The following is a 24,956-nucleotide window of genomic DNA, read 5'->3' on the forward strand; positions in this document are numbered from 1 at the left end:
CCGTTTTTAGTGAGTTTACACCCTTGATATTTCGACTAATTAATGGCGCTCCCAGAATAATTTTAATTAAGATCGATAAAGCATTTAAGGGTGTAAAATTAACGTTAGTTTTATTGACCTGTCCCGCGTCATTTTTTGGCAAATTCAAATAGAACATGGCGGGTATCTTTTCGGAATTTAGGATTTGGCGCGCTTTTTTAGTGCGTTTACGCCCTTATATTTCGACTATTAATGTCGCTCCCAGAATAATTTTAATTTTGATCGATAAAGCATTTAAGGGTGTAAAATTAACGTTAGTTTGATTGACCTGTCCCGCGTCATTATTTGGGAAATTCAAATAGAACATGGCGGGCATGTTTTCGGAATTTAAGATTTGACACGTTTTTTAGTGAGTTTACGCCCTTGATATTTCGACTAATAATGTCGCTCCCAGAATAATTTTAATTTTGATCGATAAAGCATTTAAGGGTGTAAAATTAACGTTAGTTTGATTGACCTGTCCCGCGTCATTTGTTGGGAAATTCAAATAGAACATGGCGGGCATGTTTTCGGAATTTAAGATTTGACCCGTTTTTAGTGAGTTTACGCCCTTGATATTTCGACTATGGCGCTCCCAGAATACAATTTATTTTAAACGATAGAGCATTTAAAGGTGTACTAATAACGTTAATTTCATTAACCTACCCCGCGTCAAATTTTATAAAATTCAAATAGAATACTACCCCATGCCAGTTTTTGGGTAAGCTTACGTCATTGATATTTCGATCAATTATGGCGCTCCCAGAATACAATTTATTTTAAACGATAGAGCATTTAAAGGTGTACTAATAACGTTAATTTCATTAACCTCTCCCGCGTCAAATTTTATAAAATTCAAATAGAATACTACCCCATGCCAGTTTTTGGGTAAGCTTACGTCTTTGATATTTCGATCAATTATGGCGCTCCCAGAATAAAATTAATTTTAAACGATAGAGCATTTAAAGGTGTACTAATAACGTTAATTTCATTAACCTCTCCCGCGTCAATTTTTATAAAATTCAAATAGAATACTACCCTATGCCGGGCATGGTCCCGAAAACGGCGCGTTTTTGGGTAAGCTTACGTCATTGATATTTCGCTCAATTATGGCGCTACAGAATAAAATTATTTTTAAACGATAGAGAATTTAAAGGTGTACTAATAACGTTAATTTCATTAACCTCTCCCGCGTCAAATTTTATAAAATTCAAATAGAATACTACCCCATGCCAGTTTTTGGGTAAGCTTACGTCATTGATATTTCGCTCAATTATGGCGCTCCCAGAATAAAATTAATTTTAAACGAAAGAGCATATAAAGGCGTATAAATACCGTTAATTTCATTATTCTCTCTCGCGTCATTTTTAAGAAATATGAACCCTAGCACTTACTCCCCAGTTCGTTTTTCTGTAGATCAGACCAAACTTCCTTTCCCGCGTCGCGTTCCCACGTTATCCAAAAATGTACTTTTTAGAATTTTCGTTCTGGCAAATTGACGTTGGTGTCAACAGTTCGAGGCTTTGTTTGTCTGTTATTTAGGTAAGTTTTATTCTGTAAATTTATCTTGTTATTTTATTGGATAGGCGTTTTATGATTAGCACGGTTTTTAATTGTTTTAGTGTCGAGTGTTAAGTATGGTCTTTAAGTATGTTTCGTATGAATCGTATCTGAAATTTTAGAGATTTTGGGCCTTTGCCGACGGGGGCACATCTTTGGATTGAATTTATAGTACGTTTTCCATAGGACGATTCGTTAAATTTAATGGATTTTTAGATAACGTAGAACACCCGACGAGTCAACGGTCATTTCTTGTTTGGACGATACTAAGTGCATTTGGCTTGGTACTGTCCTCTAGGTCGCGTTATAGACGGCCCAGCTTGATTAGCAAGTATGGGGTTGGGGTGGCGCCGCGCGCCCCCAGCGCTCGAGCGAAGTGAGTGCGCGGCACCGTTAGGTGCCAATAAGGGGAACGCTTGCTTTTTGCATTGAAATACGGGAAAATGTTAGTACTGTTTTGCATTTTTTCATTTTTCTTTCGTCATCAGTCCTACTTTATCGAAAACGTATTAAAATCTATTGCATTTCAAGAATCGTCCTATGGAAAACGTACTATAAAAGCAAAATTTTGAAAAGTCATAACTTCGTAAATATGCATTTCCGCCAAAAAAAATTTACACTAAAATAATCCCCACCTTGCCCTCTATCCAAAAAAAAATAAATAAAAAAAACCGGTGGGGGCAGCTATAGTAAAATTTTGCCCAATTTTTTTACTAAAACAATAAGATTTATAATTTTTTGGATTTATGTAAAGAAAATGTTTTTTCTTAAAAATATTTTAAAATCTATGACACACTTCCGAATCCCAGTTAATTTGAAGTACCTACTATACCAAACTATTTCTAGCGAAAATTAGGAAAATTTCTAAAATCCTTAATTTTCGAAATATCCCTAAATTATCCCTTTTTCCCTCTCTTCCAAAATAAAATCCCTTTTAGGTCGGAAAATCCCTAAAAAGGGATAAAATCCCTCAAAGTGGAAGCACTGCGCGAATCTTGTTTCACCGAAATTTTCCGCCTCTCATTTCCCCTCAGAAACCCGCGTTTTACGAAAAAAGCCTTGTTTACGCATTATTTCCTATGGTATTTTGGGTTTGAAATTATTATATAATTACATAATTTTACTAGGTCTATAATTAGAAATTTTAACACATTTTTAAAGCTTTGAAATTTATACAAAGTTATCAAAAACGAGATAAAATTTATAACACATTTTTAAAACTTTAAAATTATCATTTATTCACTAACTAATTAAAAAACAGGAACTTCTTACAAAAATTATCAGAAATTAGATTAAATTTTGAATACATTTTTTAAACTTTCTCACTTATTCACAAACTAATTAAAAAACAGGAACATATTATTAAGGTTATCATAAATGAGATCAATCTTGAAGCATTTTTAAAAATAAATTCATTTAAGTATAAAATATTCAATTATAATCTTTTTGTAAATCTTTTTGGCCTTTTTTCTTTTGTTATAATCACATTCTTTAGAGTTACGAACTGGTTTAACACTTTTCAAATACTTCATTCTAATACAAATCCTTATCTTTACAAAACTTTCAATATATTTTATATAGGAATAAGACCATTGTCTGGAAATATCTTCTGACTAATATTATTTACAATATTACACTCCTTAGTTAATTTTTTTTTCAGTTAAACTTTAATTTGATATTCAGTAAATACCCTCTCTAAAATTAACTTGCATCTTTCTTCAAGTTTGTCCTTTTTAGCTTTTTGTGCCTTAAGTGTTTTAAGCTCTTTAAGTACACTTCGTGTTAGAGAGCATGCTGCAGAGCAGCGAAAATACCTTACTGTTTCCGCTCCGTTTTGTTTCCGGTATGGTATATGTATCCGTTTTCGGTCCGCTTTGTTTCTCGTCCGTTGTTTCCGTCCGTTTCCGGTCCGTTTAGTTTCTCGCCTATTATTTCCGTCCGTTTCCGGTCCGCTTTGTTTTATCGTCCGTTATTTCCTTCCGTGTCCGCTCCAGTTTATTTCTAGCCCAATATTTCCGTCCGTTTCCGCTCCGGTTTATTTCTATCCCATTATTTCCGTCCGTTTCCGCTCCGGTTTATTTCTAGCCCATTATTCCCGTCCGTTTCCTCTCCGTTTTGTTTGTCGCCTTAGCCTATCATTTCGGTCCGTTTCCGCTCCGTATGTTTCTCCGATATTATGGTACTTTATGTGTTCAGTTGCTGGGTTTCGTTTTGTTATAAATTTCTAAACAGTTATTGCAAACAGCTACGCCACATCTTGTTCCAGGCATTTCAAAGACCAATTTAAATTAATATAAATACATTCTAAGACCAAAAGTTTATTATCTGATATAAATAAGACCTTCTAAGATACTGAAAAATAACCGAGTCATAGTAGGCCTTGCCCTCTAAGACGCATAATTATCCATGCAATTCTAGTTTGACTAATGGTCTTATATTATTGTCTAATAATAATAGTTAAAAATACTTATAATACCTTGATAAAACTACCAAACAATAACTTACTAATTAATTTCCGACATCAAATCTTCACCTTCAACGACCTGCTGAAACAGGCTGGAAGCCCAAAATAAATGGTTTTTCCGCGTAAATCGGGAAAATTATCAACTACGGAGGGCTCGTGATGACGTCAAAATCAGAGCCAATGAAATATCGTCAAATATAGAAGAGAAAAGGCACCTCACCAGTCAACCTATTATAGCAAAAACATTGCACGAACCTTGGGGCATACCAGTTAGCCAAGATAAGAGCGAACTTAGGCCAGCTCATAGACTAACCCAATACATAGACTGGAAGGCTATCAGGGAAAATTGTTAACAATTTTCGTACGCGACGTCTTGATTCCGAGGCGTGAAATAAACAAGATAGGGTACCTAACAGCCTTGGAAATAAGGTTTTATTTTAAACTGGTCCTTATGACCAGTGACCCCCTAGCATATGAATTATTAAACTGGGCCTTATGACCAGTGACCCCCTAGCTTATGCATTATTAAACTGGTCTTATATAAAATGTTCTAATGTCATTTATAAGCCTAAAAAACCTATACTACATGTTTAGAAGTTAGATTATGTTGGTAACATTAACTTTACACGTATTCGAAATAGTTATATTTATTTTATGAGTACCACAAGAATAGTACAATATAGTACTATCTCACCTAAGACTACTACCATATGTAACATAATAACTCATAAGTATGCCACTAGCTCAATTTCTTCACTAACGGTTTGTTTCACAGATATTGCGTCATCCGTATCCTATGTAATATTTGTTGTAATATTTGACGTCATATTTGATGTAATATTTGACGTCATATTTGATGTAATATTTGACGTCATATTTGATGTAATATTTGACGTCATATTTGATGTAATATTTGACGTCATATTTGACGTCATATTTCACGTAATATTTGACGTCATATTTGACGTCATAGTCATATTTGACGTCATCGAATCTCAAATCCCGATAATTCCGTCGCCCAATTAGCTCTACGTCTGATAAACCGACGGCCATTATTTTAGTAAACAAACCGGTTTGAACAACCAAGGCTTAGGAGCTAAAATGTACTACAATATAGTGTCAAGTTCTGTCAATGTAATTAACTTGCAAATTAATGAAGTTCTCGGAGACTCACGTTCTAAAATAAATTTGCATTGTCAAATAAAAGAAGCAGGTTTATTGGAAAAAGTAGTTGAAATTCAGGTTGAGCTTTTCTGGCGCATCTACAAGGTTAAAGGTTGGAGTCTTTGCAGTTTCTTTGAGCCTAGGCCTAAATCTTCTAGGCTTGATATGGGTTTTAATAACGCTGGTGGAATATCCCACTTCGACGACTTGTTCCATTTTCGGAAAGCGATCACTTATTGGTCATTTTCCCCAACGTTTTATTTTTCTAAATTACTCATAATTTTACTTCATCCGCACAAACCGAGCGAGTTTATAAATTTCAATAAAGCTACCTTGGGCTGACTATAATTCCGACGCAAAAAATTCCTTCTCAATTTAGAGGTTTTCCATTGGCTTAAATAAATATGTTAGTAGCCAATAGTGTGACTCCGAAAATTACTAGGATGAATAACGTAGGGTCCCATCCTGGGTAGGGGCCCTCCAGTGACCGTAATTACTGTATTCGAAGGTATAAATCTATAATATCAATCGTAATTTATATTGGAGAAATTTCTAGGTTTTAAAATTACCAAAATTTCTGCCTGGCAGTTTACGGACGCAGCCTTAAATCGCAATGTTGCATAATTATCGCATATTTAGTCGACGATTGTTAAGAGCTTTTATTTAGTAATGTAACCGTAGTGCTCAGACTTCTTCACTGAATCAGGGAAATTCAGGCACAGCCTAGTTCCAGGGATAAGGGTAAATGCAGCGCGTGAAAATGGGGCCCAGACTCTTTATCTGCCTATGGGCCCAGGATCTCTAAGTCCTGCCCTGAAGGTACAGTGGCATACTTATGAGTAATTATGTCCCTGGTCCGTTACCGCGTAGCCAGGTAGCCTACCGTACTCCAGGGAAAGCGAGACTAGAGGATTGAGGGTTTGAGGCCAGAGGGGTTTAGACAGTTCGACTCGTTTGAGGGATGCGAGCGAAGGGACTCTACATAAAACATCGACGTGCGGCCACGGCGGTAGTAAGCGGAGTCGCTGTACATAGAAATCCAGTGAATACGGAAATCAAAATTGATATAAACCTTAAATTAATATGTCATCTCCTATTATTTGGAATTATTAAACTGGTCACCTTCTGTTTTTTTGTTATTATTTCGAATTAATAAACTGGACAGGGTGACCAGTGACCCCCCAAATTTTGAATAAATAAACTGGTCTGAGCAATTAATTAACTGGTCTTTGACCACCTGACCACCGTTATTTCCAAGGTTGCTACCTAACAATCTTAAAACGTCATATGTCGGGCTAGCAATTTAGAAACTTTTACTTAGTCTGTCAGTTTTGCATCTACTATTTTATTATATTTATTTATACTAATATTTTTTTTATAATTTTTAGATTTTCTTTTATATTATTTTAGTAAGTTATATTCTTATTAAATTTTTAATATAATGTTGTACCAAAACTATGTTTTTGTTCAATATTTTAATTTTTTTATTTATTTATTAAAATTTGCATAGGCAAATTACAATTACCGAGTAATGATAAAAGTGATACAATATCTAATTTTTACATGAGAGAAATGAACAGGATAATGAACACACTTATGGCCATGTAACAGAGCTCATGATTAAATTTTTCTTAAAACTGAAATAATTTAAAATTTTATTATGAAACACACACATATATATATATATATATGTGTATAAATAAATATTTTAAAAAATAACTAAAAACATTTGAAAGTCGTATTGGTATTTTCTGATCAAGTTTTAAAAAGTTTTCAATATGATGGAAACGAACAGGTTTGCCAAAAACCTCCATTTTATATTTCCTAAAATTATTCCTTAAACTTTTAAGCAGATGAGGCGGGTCATATAGGCAATAGATTTTCTGTTGGTTGTGGAAGAAAAATGGTTGCTTTAGAGATATTTCAAGTTTAATATAAAGACTTCTGTTAGTTGGAGCCTGATCACAAATGACTGCCCTGATTCTCAGACCGATAGCTTGAAGTTTCGAAATTCCTTCAAATACCAATTTGTGAAGCAATTACGCGCTTGTAGTACCCCTAGCGAAAGTGAAGCCTAGAACTTGCTTCCAGGGCTGAAATATTCCTTGCACCAGAAATACTTCAGCTTGATCCGCAAGTATTTTCTCTGATGAGGCACCAGTTTCACGAAAACCATTAACTTTGTCTTTGGACGCATTATAAGAAATTGAAGAGCGTATGCTCATTCCATCAAGTAATTAAGTACAATTCCTATCTTGCATTTTCATATTTTTCACTTTCTGGGCTAATGCATCAAAAACCACATCACGAAATCCAGATGTAATTTTTACGTCTGATAACCACAGCCTTCTTAACTGATTATCAAAAAAAATCAATTGGTCCTCTGTTTGAAAGTCTCTTGCCAAAGAAACTATTTCACCTATTTTCTCTTTTCGAGAATAACACCTCTTCCGTCTCAAAGTTGATATAACTTTGTAAGACCTTGTTAAGTGAACACATTTAACTCTAAGCTTTCGCTTGAGCATTTGTTTTCTTGGAGTATCAAAATGAGTACGCTCCTGCGCTTGCAAAGAAGTTATATCTAAAGATTAATAGAAATATTAATTTTATTGGTATATTAATATAATTTAGATTTAATTTACCTGATATAATCTCATTTAAAGGTTGATTTAAATCCACAAATAAAAAATAATTATTGTTAAGGTAGAAATTAATTATTTCACGGACAGAGAGTTCAGTTAATTTCAGGACTTCAATCCAACATTTGGGTCCTTAATTTATATGAAATCTATGTTATTAAATTTTCAAACCACATAACTTTGAATGTTAAGAAACAAAAACTCACTGGGTCTTCCGTTATCAAAGTACTTGATGTCTTAATTAAATTACTGTCAATTAAATACTGATAAATCAATTTTCGACTGATATTGCAGAACTTTTAGCTTCTTAAAAACCAAAAACATTATATTATTGAAAACTACGATGCTCACCTGTTGTTTCGGAAACATTCGTGCCCAAAAATGGTTCAGATATTTTTGGTCTAAATAAAACTCGACCCAGGGTTTCTAAAATGATCAAAACAGAAGCATTATGCAATAAATCAATTTAAAAATTATAGTTGAACATACCTTCATTAAGTCTTGGCCTCTTACGGGAGAGCGTACAGATTCATTATCAGAAATTCTTTTTGGGCTACATTTGTTAGGTGTGGTAAATTCTATATCAATAGGAATTGCTTTCCAATTAAGTATCTTTCTCTCACTATTCGTGAAATAGCATATGAAATAGTTTTTTAGTTGTTCAGAGGTTTTTTCAAACAGATCGGTACGGCCGCAATTTTTCGTCCACTGCTTACATCTAAAAGTATTACAAACTACAATTAAATTTTAAAAGTTAAAGAAGCAGCGATAATTTAATTACCTTTCAGTATCTTTTGGAAATTTGAAAAATGAAACACCATTTTGTTTAGCCTTGGCATTTACAAAATTTCTGTATGCGCAATAATGCGTACTTTTTGTAGACGGCGGCTTTGCCATTTTAAAACTAAATCGATCAGTGATATCATTATCAATTATTTCAAATTAAATTTAGAACATTCTTCCAAACAAACAACATTTAAAGTTAGTTAAAGGCTTTAAAAGTCGCTCGGTGACTTAGGCCTAAGGTGGTGCCTTGGGTATTAGCCTAGCCTAGTTATGTTTTTAGTTATGTTATGTTTTTTGATGGGTCAAAGAAAGCACGCTGACTTAAAACTCGCGTTTTCTCGGGAGGCCTCGAGTAAATACGATGTGTGCAAACCGCGACGTCTTGTTATCAACATTTCATGCCTCGAAAACAAGTGGGCTCGTTAGGATTAATGTCGCATATACCTCCATAGAGCCTTCCAGTTTTGTATTGGGTTAGTCTATGGGCCAGCTTATACATATCGTTTGAACTTCATTTTCGCGCAATGTTTTGAATGTTTATCCATTTTAACGACATTTTTATTCAGTTTAAATTACTTTAAATGTTGAAATTAAATTAACTCAATTTAAACTGGACATTTAATTGTTTTTACGTCATTTCCAACTATTTTTCAATGAGCTGACATAACTGCGCCAAGGGGTCGTCACTTCTAAAATCTAATTTTAAATAAAAAAATCGATTGATTTGGTTTAATAAAAAAATCCATCAAATTCCAACTTTAAGGGGTCCATTGGCGGAGTTTTTGAAATTTATTAAAGTCACGAATTCGAGACAAGGCGTCGCCCTACAAAAAAATTGTTACCCCATTAGAAACACGGAAGAAGCTTCTGACCAGCCGTTAGAGGCGCCAGTAGTAGCACTGCTGAAGTGCACAACAAACGTCGACCATCGTATGCGGTAGAGTCCGACGCCGAAAATAAAAGAAAATTAATCGTTATGTCGATCAGTACAAAAAGGTCAACAAAAGTACAATAAGTTATTTCTTTTGCCTGGAATTCAGCAACTTAAAACATTAGCGTATCACAGCAACAATTCAAATATTGATGATTAAAGAGTGACGAAAACGTCATTGAATAAAATATTAGATTTTTTTATACTGCGTAACAGGAATGTACCCTCGGAGAGATAAAAATTAGTACCTTAAAGGGAGTACGTAGTTCCATGATTATGGTGGATCAACGAGTTCCGCATTTCTACCACCAGGTTTAACAAAGCTAGGAGTGTTTGGTGCTAGTTACCTAAGAACGAGTTTTAGCAGACGATTTTGGGATTCAAGTGAGTGCTTATAATAATAAATGTAAAGTTCCACCCAGTAGCGTAGCCGGGATTTAATTTCGGAGGGGGCACACAATGGAAACAAATAATACACGTGCCAACTGTGCTCCCCTAACTACGCCACTGGTTCCAACTGAATAGTTTATTATTATTTACAGTGGCGTAGCTGATGGTCCGCAGGGCCCGCGGTGCGGGCGGGCCTCGAGCTTCGGGGATGGGGGGCGCTAACCATAAAAAACTTAAAAAGGGGGCCTCATAGAGATTTTTGCGGGGGGCCTCTGAGTTCTCAGCTACGCCACTGATTATTTGGTAAAAGTAAGAGTATACTTTTACCTTTAAAATATATTTTTATTAGAAAAACATACTGTCATTAAAAAATAGCGTTGCGAAAATAAACTTATGGTGTTATGCAATAAATTTGGTCTAAAATATTTAAAATTTATGTTTCATTAAAAGTTCTCGTTATGAACTTGTGAATTTTCCCCTTCAAACATGTATATTTTAGCTTCCCATATATGTAAAACATACAGTTTTCAATTACATAAAACGTATTTACGACATCAAACTGTACTTTTAACGTAAGCTAACTTACTTAGCGAAAGCATTATATTTATGTTAATTTTGCAATATGCACTGACAATTTCACTGACATTTTCCCTGTAATTTATACAGATTTAAAGTGTGCTAAAGGTTTTTACGTACCTCTTCGGTACTTTTTACGGTAAATACCTTTCTTAAAGTATACACGTTATTCCTGTAAATATTCTCTTTAAAAAATACCAAAACCCGGTAATATTTACAGGACTATTCTGTCAACGTGTTGCATCATATTTTCATGTAAAAATGTTCTGTTAAAACTACGGTTTTTTCTCTCAGTGTAGGATCGAGGATCGAGGATCCAGGATTTTAGGGGTGAGATGGGGGTAAAATCGTCGAAAAGTCAATGTATTTAGGGTATTTCTCGCGACGATTTGTTTTTTCGTATATCAACATATTGTGTTCAGGCCAGCTTGTGCATATATCTCCGCTTATCTCAAATTTCAAGAGTACACTTATATGGTACTTGAACGTATTTCTTATCGCGTTTTATCGTACGGAATAAGATGATATGATGTAAAAAGTGATAACCTAGGCGGCGCGTGCGCAGATTACCCGGGAGGCGCGGTTAATTTGAATTTAAGAGTGTTTTGACGTCATGGAATATTCGTTGTTAAAGTAGAATGAAAATATTTTTAAACTTCATTTTAATATCATTGTAGTACTTAAATACGCTTGGCACTTGAACCTATCACGAGTATTTCACCTGGGTGAGAGATAGCGCGCGTTCGTGGATTACCTGGGGCGCGGTTTTCGCGGCGCGGTTAATTTAAATGAAAACATGGATTTAAGTGTTTTAAAAAGTGACGTCATGGAATATTCGAAGTAGTTGTTAAAGTGACGTAGAATGGAAATATTTTTAAACTTCATTTTAAAATCATTAGCGCGTAAGTGGTTCATGTACCCAAAATTGGACCGCAAGTGTCTTTTTCTTTTAGGCGAATCTTTATGGAAGTTTAACATTACAATAAAGCTAATAGGTCCAGTACTTATGGTCCGAAATAGGGTACATAGGGCCAGTAATGGTGACTTTGGTCGCTTTTCGGGTACTTTCGGTCCGTTTTGGTCCATTTTTGGTTACAAAACGTGTGAGGGGTTAATGAAAATAAAAAAGCTCTCGACTAGCCCATTTCAAATGGCTATACGAAAACGTCAAATTACATTCCGATGTACAAATATATATGTATATACTCGACGTTCAATACGTTTAATGCAACAAAATACAATTCCGATATTCAAATATTTAAAAATATTTAATTAATGTACTAAGTTACGTTTAAAAGAACCTTTTGTAACAATTCCAATATGTAAATATAGGTATAAAAAACCGATAAAAACAACTTGCCTATATTTTAAATACGGTAATACTTGAAACTACATCATGGGTGATTGTTGAAACGAATATCTTCATTACGCATATCAACCTATATTCCTCAGGGCCGGCTTGTTCGGCGTTATCTTTATCTCTGCTTATCTTTATGTCGAGTGATTCAATACTTTAAAGAGATAAACTGTTATATAAGACGCGTGTGGCATTGGGTAGTGGGGGTTTTTCCGGGAATTTTCCCGCATACGAGTGCATTTACCGCGTATATTTCCGTATAAGGGCGTTTTCCGCGTAGTTTTTCCGCGAATGAGCACGTTTTTCGACACACCAGCGCGTTTTCACGTAGTTTTCCGCATTGAGGATCTTGTTTCTTGGTATGTTTATGAAAACTGAGAAAAATTTGGGATATAAAATTCAAAATTTTAAAAATTGTCCAATTTGAACAGTTGTTTTTCCCTTTAGTAGTTGATATACGAGACTACCACTTGACACAGTTATCTTTTTTCGAGCACGAGCTTTAGTCTGCTAGTAGCAGACGAAAGTTCACGAAGCAAGATATTGAAAACTTGAACTTCTCGGATTTCAAAGAAACGCACTCAAACTTGGTTTTTGGGTTTTTCGCTTCAACTAATATTTTTTAACTGTTTCATTATGAAAGCTGTCGAACAAGTTAAGAACTTAATTTTCATGTATTTTTGGAGTTTCTAGGACTTTTCAATGTGCACTTATGCGACCTTGAAGTTAGGTTTAGTTTTGTTTGTTTTTTTTTGTTATATTTCACGAATATCCACTTAAAAATGTTAAACTTCCAAAGGCTTCCAATCTCATTTTGTTTTACCAATATGATAAGTAGGGCTTCTAGTTTGCATTTAAATGATACTTGGCTGCGCTTTTTTGCGCCTTTGATTTATTTCATTATTTTTCTCTTGCACTGCCAAACAGTATTTTGACTCTATTTTTCCAGAATCCGGCAATGCAGCGCGTTTGCCCCTACGAGTATACCGTATCTCTCCAACACACAAAACACGTTATCATTGCGGTGAAGCCTGAGGCTGGTCCAAGGGGCCGCGAAGCACCCGGAATATCCAACTCTTATGCTGAGTTTAAACTTAATCATATGTAACTCTACATTGCGAAAATTTCCAAACGAATAGAAATTGTTTCTTTTAAACCAAAAACCATTAACAAATAAGTTCATTAAATACATATTCAATGCATTTTTTAATTAAAAAACGACTGAAATAATTTTGGCCAACTTTTAGACCTACATGTAAATACCCCACGCGTCGTCGCGTATGCCTTTAATGAAGCGTCGCATTTTTCCGCAGTTTCTCGCGTTTTAGAAAAATAATAACGGTTTACCCTGACGTTGTTTATGTATGTCAATTCGGAAAGCCATTTTTCGAATTGATTTCCTAATTCCATTGGAAGCTTTGAAATAACATCTTTCCCCGAATTGTAAATGCGCCTAAAATACCCATTGGATCGAAAATCTGCGACACAATCCCTAGTACATTGCGTTTCTTTTTCCTTGGGTTTAGGGCTGATTCGGATAATTTTGAGAAATCAAACGAAAACATATCGCTTTCCGGGTCCCATATTAACCCCAATATTTGAGTCGCGCCCCTTTCGCCCTTTTTATCAAACATTTCGGTTTCTCCGGGCAGGGAATGATTGTCCCAAAGTACTCTTGGAATTTGTTTCCCATTTTCGTAGCCGCGCCTACTGATATTTCGTAGGATTCGATGGTAGATTTCCCCCCACTCAAAAAATCGTCAACGTATAATTCGTTTTCAAGCTTTTCTTTAACTCTTGGGTCTACATCTTTTGTTTCATGCAGGTGAAATTTAATCGTACAGGCTAGTAGAAAAGGTGAGGCTGAGATTCCAAAGGGTACCCTAGCCATCCGTAAAACTAAAAAGTTTTTTAAATCTAATTTTTTGTTTTCTTCCCGTACCCGTAGAAACCTGACCGCGTTTTTATCTGAAGGGCTCAAACGGACTTGCAAGAAAGCCTTTTCAATGTCGGCAACCACTGCTATTTTATTCGTTCTAATTTTTAAAATTAACGAAAGTAGCTCAGGGTTTAAATTGGGTCCGGATGCGATGCAATCATTCAGTGAGGGGCATCCCGTTGCGTGCGAAGACGCGTCGAATACTACACGTAGTTTTGTTGTGGCTGCGTTTTCGCGCACAACCCCTTGGTGGGGAAGGTAGAATGTGCCTGGGTGGTTAGTTTCTTTTTCTTTTGTTGGCACTATTTCAGCGATACCCGTTTCTAAATGGTCTTCAACCACCCTTTTATACTCTTTATAGTAAGCCGGGTCCCTTAGAAACCTTCTGACTAACCCCTGCATCCTTTTTTTGCGACGGAGAAATTATCTGGAAGGGCTTTTCTATCGACACGCCACGGGAAGTTTACAGTATATCTGCCTGCCTCGAATTTTGAATTTTTATAAAAGGTATTGACTCATTCATTCAACTCCTGGCTATTAATACCAAGGCTTTCTAGATCCCAAAACGACTTTAGCGTATCGTTTACCATTTTGAGTCCGAACGAAACTAACATTGAGGATACTGACGTGACATTACTGTCATATAGTTGATTTCCTACTACCCCCTGTAGTGTCCATCCTAATTTGGTTTCGACGGCTACCATGTTTTCTCCTAACCTCTCGATCTGACCGGACGCTAATTTCCAATAACAATCGCTCCCCACTAGTATGTCTAAAACGTCACCGGAGTTCCCTTTCCCATCCGCTATTTGCAGCCCTTTTGACTTCATCAACCTTTTTACTTCCGCGCAATCCATTCTTTCTATTGCGTGGCAAATAAAGGGAACCTCAACTGCCCTAATCTCCACACTCACGCCGGGGTTTTCTCGATTCTCTAACCTTAATTTTACGATTTTGCAAGTGCGTTTTTCTGAGACTTTATTACCAAAGGCGTATACGTATAATTCTCTTTTTCCTAAAACTGGAAGGTACAACCTTTTGGAAACACTCTCTTTTACGAATGTCCCCTGACTCCCCCCATCGAGAAGACACCTCACCACGTCATTATTCTCTAGTTTGAAGGGGTTTTTTGCCACCGCCAATGCCGTTTGAAGATGAACTACCGCTTCGGCATCTCTCGCGATTTCCCCGCCTATTGTTGTCGCTATAGACGCTACATTCGTTTCGCTATGGCCACCGGTGCCCTTTTTAGCATTCACTGGATTTTCGTGACAAACGGCGTAATTATGTTTTTGTCGACATTTTTTGCACGCCGTAAACTTTGACCGGCATGCTCTACCCACGTGGCCAAAGCGCAAACAATTATAACACCTATTGCTTTCTCTAACCATTGACCTTTTTTGTTCTAAGGTGTGGTTTGTACAGTTTATACTTTTGTGGGTCTCGGCCGAATGACTTTATTAGCGAGCGCCTCTTTTCCAATTTTTTTTCATATCATTCCCGCGGTTATCCGTGGGTCGCGAGTGCCATCGCGGATGGCGTTGCGTTTCTCTTTCTGTTTTGATGTCTGTCGGTCTCGTGATTATCCACCCTTGACCTCTTACCCCCAACATCACTGCAATCTCTCTACTCTCAATTTGACCTCGCAAAAAGTTTATTAGCTCATCCGCGTCCCACTGTTCACCTGGATTAACGGGTTTTCTCTGTAAACAGTAAGCCGTTCTGATTTCTATGGGCAAACATTTTAATAATTCAGGAACGAGAAACGTCGCTCTATCGGCGATCTTAAAACCCAAAACCTTTAAGCTTCTTAAATTGGTTTGACAAGTGCTTAGCAGGCGGCGTAACCCTTTAATATCATTTGAATCGTTAAATGGCTGAATTTGTTTTAACTTATCCATGTGGGTATGGATAGCTATCTGATTTTTATCGAACGTTTCTTTTAAAATCTGAACGGCTTCATCATATGAAGCTTCATTCTCAATTAAACCATCAACTGCTCTAAGAGCTTCCCCTTCTAAATAAGAAGTCAGGTAGATAAATTTTTCTATTTTACTTAACCTCGGATGATTCCCGATGGTAGCGCTGAATCGACTCCAGAAGTTATTCCATTTTGTATATTATCCGTTGTATTTCGAGATGATAAGTGGTGGAAGCCTAACTTCCGGAAACGGAATGTTCGGCGCGTAGTTTAAGGAAGTGTTCTGCTGATAATTAGTTGGATTGTTCATAGATGAAAAGTTTTGTCTTTTAGCTGCGGACACGTTTTGCGTTCCCTCGTAGGATGTAGATCCACCGGGAGGTACGAAAATGTTCAAGGTAGATTGAGATCCCTCGCTGCTTGCCCGGACGGGGGCTCCTCTTTCTTGCGGCAATGGTCCTCTGTTTGACGGCAGGAGGGATAGGTAACTTGACGATAGTTCCGCATTGGGCGGCTCTGGTAACCCATTGTTTATTGGGTCAAGAGCGTAATTTTGCTGTGGCTCTGGCCCATTGTTTACTGGGACCAGAGCGTTGTTTTGAAGCGGCTCTGGCCCATTGTTTACTGGGACCAGAGCGTTGTTTTGAAGCGGCTCTGGCCCATTGTTTACTGGGACCAGAGCGTTGTTTTGAAGCGGCTCTGGCCCATTGTTTACTGGGACCAGAGCGTTGTTTTGAAGCGGCTCTGGCCCATTGTTTACTGGGACCAGAGCGTTGTTTTGAAGCGGCTCTGGCCCATTGTTTACTGGGACCAGAGCGTTGTTTTGAAGCGGCTCTGGCCCATTGTTTACTGGGACCAGAGCGTTGTTTTGAAGCGGCTCTGGCCCATTGTTTACGACCAGAGCGTTGTTTTGAAGCGGCTCTGGCCCATTGTTTACTGGGACCAGAGCGTTGTTTTGAAGCGGCTCTGGCCCATTGTTTACTGGGACCAGAGCGTTGTTTTGAAGCGGCTCTGGCCCATTGTTTACTGGGACCAGAGCGTTGTTTTGAAGCGGCTCTGGCCCATTGTTTACGACCAGAGCGTTGTTTTGAAGCGGCTCTGGCCCATTGTTTACTGGGACCAGAGCGTTGTTTTGAAGCGGCTCTGGCCCATTGTTTACTGGGACCAGAGCGTTGTTTTGAAGCGGCTCTGGCCCATTGTTTACTGGGACCAGAGCGTTGTTTTGAAGCGGCTCTGGCCCATTGTTTACTGGGACCAGAGCGTTGTTTTGAAGCGGCTCTGGCCCATTGTTTACTGGGACCAGAGCGTTGTTTTGAAGCGGCTCTGGCCCATTGTTTACTGGGACCAGAGCGTTGTTTTGAAGCGGCTCTGGCCCATTGTTTACTGGGACCAGAGCGTTGTTTTGAAGCGGCTCTGGCCCATTGTTTACGACCAGAGCGTTGTTTTGAAGCGGCTCTGGCCCATTGTTTACTGGGACCAGAGCGTTGTTTTGAAGCGGCTCTGGCCCATTGTTTACTGGGACCAGAGCGTTGTTTTGAAGCGGCTCTGGCCCATTGTTTACTGGGACCAGAGCGTTGTTTTGAAGCGGCTCTGGCCCATTGTTTACGACCAGAGCGTTGTTTTGAAGCGGCTCTGGCCCATTGTTTACTGGGACCAGAGCGTTGTTTTGAAGCGGCTCTGGCCCATTGTTTACTGGGACCAGAGCGTTGTTTTGAAGCGGCTCTGGCCCATTGTTTACTGGGACCAGAGCGTTGTTTTGAAGCGGCTCTGGCCCATTGTTTACTGGGACCAGAGCGTTGTTTTGAAGCGGCTCTGGCCCATTGTTTACTGGGACCAGAGCGTTGTTTTGAAGCGGCTCTGGCCCATTGTTTACTGGGACCAGAGCGTTGTTTTGAAGCGGCTCTGGTCCATTGTTTACTGGGACCAGAGCGTTGTTTTGAAGCGGCTCTGGCCCATTGTTTACGACCAGAGCGTTGTTTTGAAGCGGCTCTGGCCCATTGTTTACTGGGACCAGAGCGTTGTTTTGAAGCGGCTCTGGCCCATTGTTTACTGGGACCAGAGCGTTGTTTTGAAGCGGCTCTGGCCCATTGTTTACTGGGACCAGAGCGTTGTTTTGAAGCGGCTCTGGCCCATTGTTTACTGGGACCAGAGCGTTGTTTTGAAGCGGCTCTGGCCCATTGTTTACTGGGACCAGAGCGTTGTTTTGAAGCGGCTCTGGCCCATTGTTTACTGGGACCAGAGCGTTGTTTTGAAGCGGCTCAGGCCCATTGTTTACTGGGACCAGAGCGTTGTTTTGATGCGGATCTGGCCCATTGTTTACTGGGACCAGAGCGTTGTTTTGAAGCGGCTCTGGCCCATTGTTTACTGGGACCAGAGCGTTGTTTTGAAGCGGCTCTGGCCCATTGTTTACGACCAGAGCGTTGTTTTGAAGCGGCTCTGGCCCATTGTTTACGACCAGAGCGTTGTTTTGAAGCGGCTCTGGCCCATTGTTTACTGGGACCAGAGCGTTGTTTTGAAGCGGCTCTGGCCCATTGTTTACGACCAGAGCGTTGTTTTGAAGCGGCTCTGGCCCATTGTTTACTGGGACCAGAGCGTTGTTTTGAAGCGGCTCAGGCCCATTGTTTACTGGGACCAGAGCGTTGTTTTGATGCGGATCTGGCCCATTGTTTACTGGGACCAGAGCGTTGTTTTGAAGCGGCTCTGGCCCATTGTTTACTGGGACCAGAGCGTTGTTTTGAAGCGGCTCTGGCCCATTGTTTACTGGGACCAGAGCGTTGTTTTGAAGCGGCTCTGGCCCATTGTTTACGACCAGAGCGTTGTTTTGAAGCGGCTCTGGCCCATTGTTTACTGGGACCAGAGCGTTGTTTTGAAGCGGCTCTGGCCCATTGTTTACTGGGACCAGAGCGTTGCTTTGAAGCGGCTCTGGCCCATTGTTTACTGGGACCAGAGCGTTGTTTTGAAGCGGCTCTGGCCCATTGTTTACTGGGACCAGAGCGTTGTTTTGAAGCGGCTCTGGCCCATTGTTTACGACCAGAGCGTTGTTTTGAAGCGGCTCTGGCCCATTATTTACTGGGACCAGAGCGTTGTTTTGAAGCGGCTCTGGCCCATTGTTTACTGGGACCAGAGCGTTGTTTTGAAGCGGCTCTGGCCCATTGTTTACGACCAGAGCGTTGTTTTGAAGCGGCTCTGGCCCATTGTTTACTGGGACCAGAGCGTTGTTTTGAAGCGGCTCTGGCCCATTGTTTACTGGGACCAGAGCGTTGTTTTGATGCGGATCTGGCCCATTGTTTACTGGGACCAGAGCGTTGTTTTGAAGCGGCTCTGGCCCATTGTTTACGACCAGAGCGTTGTTTTGAAGCGGCTCTGGCCCATTGTTTACTGGGACCAGAGCGTTGTTTTGAAGCGGCTCTGGCCCATTGTTTACTGGGACCAGAGCGTTGTTTTGAAGCGGCTCTGGCCCATTGTTTACTGGGACCAGAGCGTTGTTTTGAAGCGGCTCTGGCCCATTGTTTACTGGGACCAGAGCGTTGTTTTGAAGCGGCTCTGGCCCATTGTTTACTGGGACCAGAGCGTTGTTTTGAAGCGGCTCTGGCCCATTGTTTACTGGGACCAGAGCGTTGTTTTGAAGCGGCTCAGGCCCATTGTTTACTGGGACCAGAGCGTTGTTTTGAAGCGGATCTGGCCCATTGTTTACTGGGACCAGAGCGTTGTTTTGAAGCGGCTCTGGCCCATTGTTTACTGGGACCAGAGCGTTGTTTTGAAGCGGCTCTGGCCCATTGTTTACTGGGACCAGAGCGTTGTTTTGAAGCGGCTCTGGCCCATTGTTTACGACCAGAGCGTTGTTTTGAAGCGGCTCTGGCCCATTGTTTACTGGGACCAGAGCGTTGTTTTGAAGCGGCTCTGGCCCATTGTTTACGACCAGAGCGTTGTTTTGAAGCGGCTCTGGCCCATTGTTTACTGGGACCAGAGCGTTGTTTTGAAGCGGCTCTGGCTCATTGTTTACTGGGACCAGAGCGTTGCTTTGAAGCGGCTCTGGCCCATTGTTTACTGGGACCAGAGCGTTGTTTTGAAGCGGCTCTGGCCCATTGTTTACTGGGACCAGAGCGTTGTTTTGAAGCGGCTCTGGCCCATTGTTTACGACCAGAGCGTTGTTTTGAAGCGGCTCTGGCCCATTATTTACTGGGACCAGAGCGTTGTTTTGAAGCGGCTCTGGCCCATTGTTTACTGGGACCAGAGCGTTGTTTTGAAGCGGCTCTGGCCCATTGTTTACGACCAGAGCGTTGTTTTGAAGCGGCTCTGGCCCATTGTTTACTGGGACCAGAGCGTTGTTTTGAAGCGGCTCTGGCCCATTGTTTACTGGGACCAGAGCGTTGTTTTGATGCGGATCTGGCCCATTGTTTACTGGGACCAGAGCGTTGTTTTGAAGCGGCTCTGGCCCATTGTTTACTCGGACCAGAGCGTTGTTTTGAAGCGGCTCTGGCCCATTGTTTACTGGGACCAGAGCGTTGTTTTGAAGCGGCTCTGGCCCATTGTTTACTGGGACCAGAGCGTTGTTTTGATGCGGCTCTGGCCCATTGTTTACTGGGACCAGAGCTCTGTTTTGATGCGGCTCTGGCCCATTGTTTACTGGGACCAGAGCGTTGTTTTGAAGCGGCTCTGGCCCATTGTTTACTGGGACCAGAGCGTTGTTTTGATGCGGCTCTGGCCCATTGTTTACTGGGACCAGAGCTCTGTTTTGATGCGGCTCTGGCCCATTGTTTACTGGGACCAGAGCTCTGTTTTGATGCGGCTCTGGCCCATTGTTTACTGGGACCAGAGCTCTGTTTTGATGCGGCTCTGGCCCATTGTTTACTGGGACCAGAGCTCTGTTTTGAAGCGGCTTTGGCCCATTGTTTACTGGGACCAGAGCTCTGTTTTGATGCGGCTCTGGACCATTGTTTACTGGGACCAGAGCTCTGTTTTGATGCGGCTCTGGACCATTGTTTACTGGGACCAGAGCTCTGTTTTGATGCGGCTCTGGACCATTGTTTACTGGGACCAGAGCTCTGTTTTGTGGCGGCTGCGGTAACCCATTGTTTATTGGGATACCATTATTTTTGGACGTCTGGACTCCGTTATTTTGCGGAAGCCAGACATTAGCCACTGCTGCTCTTTTCTTTCGGAGCACCCTGTTGAGTTTCAGCTTCAGTGCATGGATGTTTTCCATGTAAATGATCGCGTCGTCGGTTTCCTTTTCGAGTTCATCTTCATCGTCGATGAGTGGCTCCAACGTTTCGTCGCAGGTTTTCAATTCCTTTTCCTTCTCCAATAAAAGGATTAATTCATCCTCAAACACTTCTATTTGTGTTGCGTCTTCGTTTTTTAAGAGGTCATCTAGCTTCGTAATTTTTCTCGCTACAGCTGATCGTGCACTTTTTCGTAAAGCCTTAGCTATCTTTACTGGATCTTTCAATATTTTCCTTGAAACTTCACCTTGGTTGTCGGCGTTTTTGATAACATTGTCGGCGTTATCGGACGTCTCTTGCCTGGCATATTTGATCGCTGGTGCGTCCTCGTCGTTTCCCGTTTCGGCAGGTTCTCATTTTATTATTTAAACACAATTACCGTTTCGTATTCCCGGGTTTCTGCACCATGAAGAATTTCGGTTTATTTCTTCCCGTAACAATTTTAATTTTAGGAGAGCGTTTGATTTTAGCGAATCGGACTGAAACAATCCACTAAACTATCGTTTGATCGAATTGGTGAAATAACTAGTGAAACAGAGTATTTAAAACCGAGAAATATCGCTTTATTTTTGAGGACTTTTATTTTTTAGAAGGTGAACGCTTTGGCGTCCGAAAAGTCAATGCGTTAGTTTTCTTCGTTTTACAGTGGTTCTTTTCCATTGAATGCCAGAAGATACCGTTTAAACCCCACTCGTTCGCTTTCCGCTCCCCCCAAGAGATAACACTTAACACGTGTCTTGGGCCTTCTAGAAAAGGAGCGTCCGCGAACAATGCAGGGTCCCCGGTCTCATCTGGCAGCCATTACAAAGGCTTGTCGAAACTCGACAACGTATACGAATACATCATTAACGACAGAAGAACATATGTAAATTACAAAATACATTTTAAGAAATCTTTTATTTTTATCCTTTTAACATTTACTTTTATAACATTTAATTCTTATTTTTAACATTCCACATAGTTTTAACAGTTTCTTAACAAAACCCTTCAATGACTCCCTGAAAACGTAGAGCTATCAGCTTTCTTGAGGCTCATAATTTCGGTTTTACCGAGACCCAGACCTGGCATCTCCAATTTTATCTACAAATGAAATACTACCATCAATAGTTTATTTAAAATGTAAAACCAAAACTAAAAAAATTCTTTTGAAACACAGTTTGTTGAAATCAAGAAAACCCCTGTCATTGGCAGATCCAGTTAAAGTTCTTTATCAGCACTGCATTTTTGCCATCTCTTCATAATTTTAACATCTTGAACAAAAACCTAGTTAATTTTTTAATTATATTCAGTAAACAGTAATATTGGCGTCTTACCATTTACTCGTATTAGTTTGATGTTTCTTGCCATTTTGAAATTTTTTAATGATAACTCCGACTTCTAATCTTCATTATTTACCTGAATATTAATCACACTACTCATAAGATATGTATGGCAAAATATCTCGCGCATTATAGCCACTTTCGTCCAGAAAATCTTTTAAGCATAAATGGCCCTGAACGTATTGTTTTAAATAAAATAATAATAATAATAATTTTATTTACATAAACAGAATGTATAATAGATTATTAAAAACCTACAAACAATTTTAAAAATACCGGAATTAATATAAAACGTTATATATAGTAAATAATATATGCTGATGATAAAACTACACAATCTTTTTCGTTTCATCATTGTGGCTTATTCGACTAACTGGCGCCCAATGATAAAGTTGTTCGTCCGTCCTGATTTATTATCACTTATATTTAAATTTTAATTTGTTTTAGGCCTTTGTATGAGCAACACCAGTTCATGAATTCAAAACAGCCTTTGATTCAGAGTGAAACTGGCGAAATGAGCAACCGAGAAGGGATGATGCACAAGTGCTCAGAATGCGTTTACGCAACGAACTATAAGTGTAATTTCATTAACCACAGAAGAACTCACACGGGCGAGAAACCCTTCCAGTGTGACCAGTGTAACTACGCGTCTGCACGGAAGGGGTATTTGATTTGCCACAGAAGAACTCACACGGGCGAGAAACCCTTCCAGTGTGGCCAGTGTAACTTCGCATCGGCACAAAAGGGTGAATTGATTTACCACAGTAGAACTCACACGGGCGAGAAACCCTTCCAGTGTGACCAGTGTAACTACGCGTCTGCACGGAAGAAGGATTTGATTCGCCACAGAAGAACTCACACGGGCGAGAAACCCTTCCAGTGTGACCAGTGTAACTACGCGTCTGCACAAAAGGGGGGTTTAATTCGCCACAGAAGAACTCACACGGGCGAGAAACGCTTCCAGTGTGACCAGTGTAACTTCGCATGTGCACACAAGTGTGCATTGATTTACCACAGAAGAACTCACACGGGCGAGAAACCCTTCCAGTGTGACCAGTGTAACTACGCGTCTGCACAAAAGGGGGATTTAATTCGCCACAGAAGAACTCACACGGGCGAGAAACGCTTCCAGTGTGACCAGTGTAACTTCGCATATGCAGAAAAGGGTGCATTTATTTACCACAGAAGAACTCACACGGGCGAGAAACCCTTCCAGTGTGACCAGTGTAACTTCGCATTTGCACAAAAGGGTGCATTGATTTGCCACAAAAGAACTCACACGGGCGAGAAACCCTTCCAGTGTGACCAGTGTAACTTCGCATTTGCACAAAAGGGTGCATTGATTTGCCACAAAAGAACTCACACGGGCGAGAAACCCTTCCAATGTGACCAGTGTAACTTCGCATTTGCACAAAAGGGTACATTGATTTGCCACAAAAGAACTCACACGGGCGAGAAATCCTTCCAGTGTGACCAGTGTAACTACGCATCTGTGCAAAAGAGGGATTTGATTCGCCACAGAAGAACTCACTCAGGCGAGAAACCCTCCCAGTGTGACCAGTCTGCTCAGAAGTGGGATTTTTTCAGTTACAAAACAAGACAATCGGCAGGAAATCCCTTTGGATGTACAAGGGGCGGATACCGGGCCAGACATAAGAGAAGATTACATCTCCACGAAATAAGACATCACCCTCACGGTATAAAGGCCCACAAATGCCCCACTTGCGAACTAAACTTCGCTACCCAGAAAACCCTCCAAGCTCACCGTCGAATTCATGGTCGATCTGGAAACCAAATCGTCGTCTCTAACAGTCATCACCAAGAAACAGTGCGCCAGTCAAAGCCACGTCAATCTGACGCTGTGGGAGGTAGATATTGTTTGGTTCGACTGCGACGTTGGACGAAGGAGCAGATTGAATATGTGACTGAAAAGCCCCACTGCGGTCACGCCGTGAAAGCGGAAGTTGCCCAGCCTGATGTAGACACCACAACCGTCGACAGAGAAATGGTGTTTGGCTCCGATTGCGTCAACGTCGATGGCAGTTGCGTCAAACAAGAGCCTTTTTATGACTTCATCGACCAAGTTCCCATTGCGACAGTCGTAACGAGAGAAGAGTTGGAATATCGCCCAGTTGGGGGCAATAACGAGAGTATTCTAAGGAACCCAGACACCCCGATCAAGGTCGAGTACCTTCCCGAAGAAGAAAATATTTGTTTTTGATTTAAGACATTTTACATTTGAATTTCATATTTTAAATTGAGCAAGCAAATTACTTTTGACAGAATATTTATGTAAAATTAACACATGCAAATTAAGTAGTTTGTAGTGTTAGCCAATGCCTTGAAAAAAAATTCGTAGGCGTCTACAAAGACGAATTTTTCATTAGTAAACCTTAATAAATCGTTTATTCCCATTCGACCGAAAGAATTTTAAAATGTAGCCCAATTGGCGGAGTGATTTGGTATTTTATTTATAAGGTATGTACTATCGAAGATCCATGTTTAGGTTAGGTTAGGTTAGAGTTGGTTAAATTTACTATTTCAGTTTTGGTTCAGTTACTTTCTTTTTATTAAGACGGAATAAATAATTATTATTGATGTATAAATACCCTCCTTTATTAGCTATCCGCTCCTTTGCAAACGACTTCAGTAACTAAATTGAAAACA

General features: G+C 39.9%; 1 protein-coding gene across 1 annotated transcript; it reads left to right on the top strand.

The window, feature by feature from the left end:
- Positions 1-1,517: 1,517 nt before the first annotated feature.
- Positions 1,518-24,703, top strand: LOC149968655 (uncharacterized). The gene is made up of 2 exons (XM_090154946.1): positions 1,518-1,560; positions 22,737-24,703. Exon 2 carries the CDS (start codon positions 22,762-22,764, stop codon positions 24,508-24,510), a length of 1,749 nt encoding a protein of 582 aa, XP_090011072.1. The 5' UTR covers positions 1,518-1,560; positions 22,737-22,761; the 3' UTR covers positions 24,511-24,703.
- The last annotated feature ends 253 nt before the right edge of the window (positions 24,704-24,956 follow it).

The sequence above is a fragment of the Leiobunum rupestre genome, chromosome 1, assembly GCF_980474605.1.
Source record: "Leiobunum rupestre chromosome 1, qqLeiRupe1.1.hap1, whole genome shotgun sequence".
Taxonomy (NCBI): Eukaryota; Metazoa; Arthropoda; class Arachnida; order Opiliones; family Sclerosomatidae; genus Leiobunum; species Leiobunum rupestre.

Excerpts from the sequence above, each read along its gene's own strand:
- LOC149968655 (XM_090154946.1), top strand. The coding sequence starts at position 22,762 with ATGAATTCAAAACAGCCTTTGATTCAGAGTGAAACTGGCGAAATGAGC.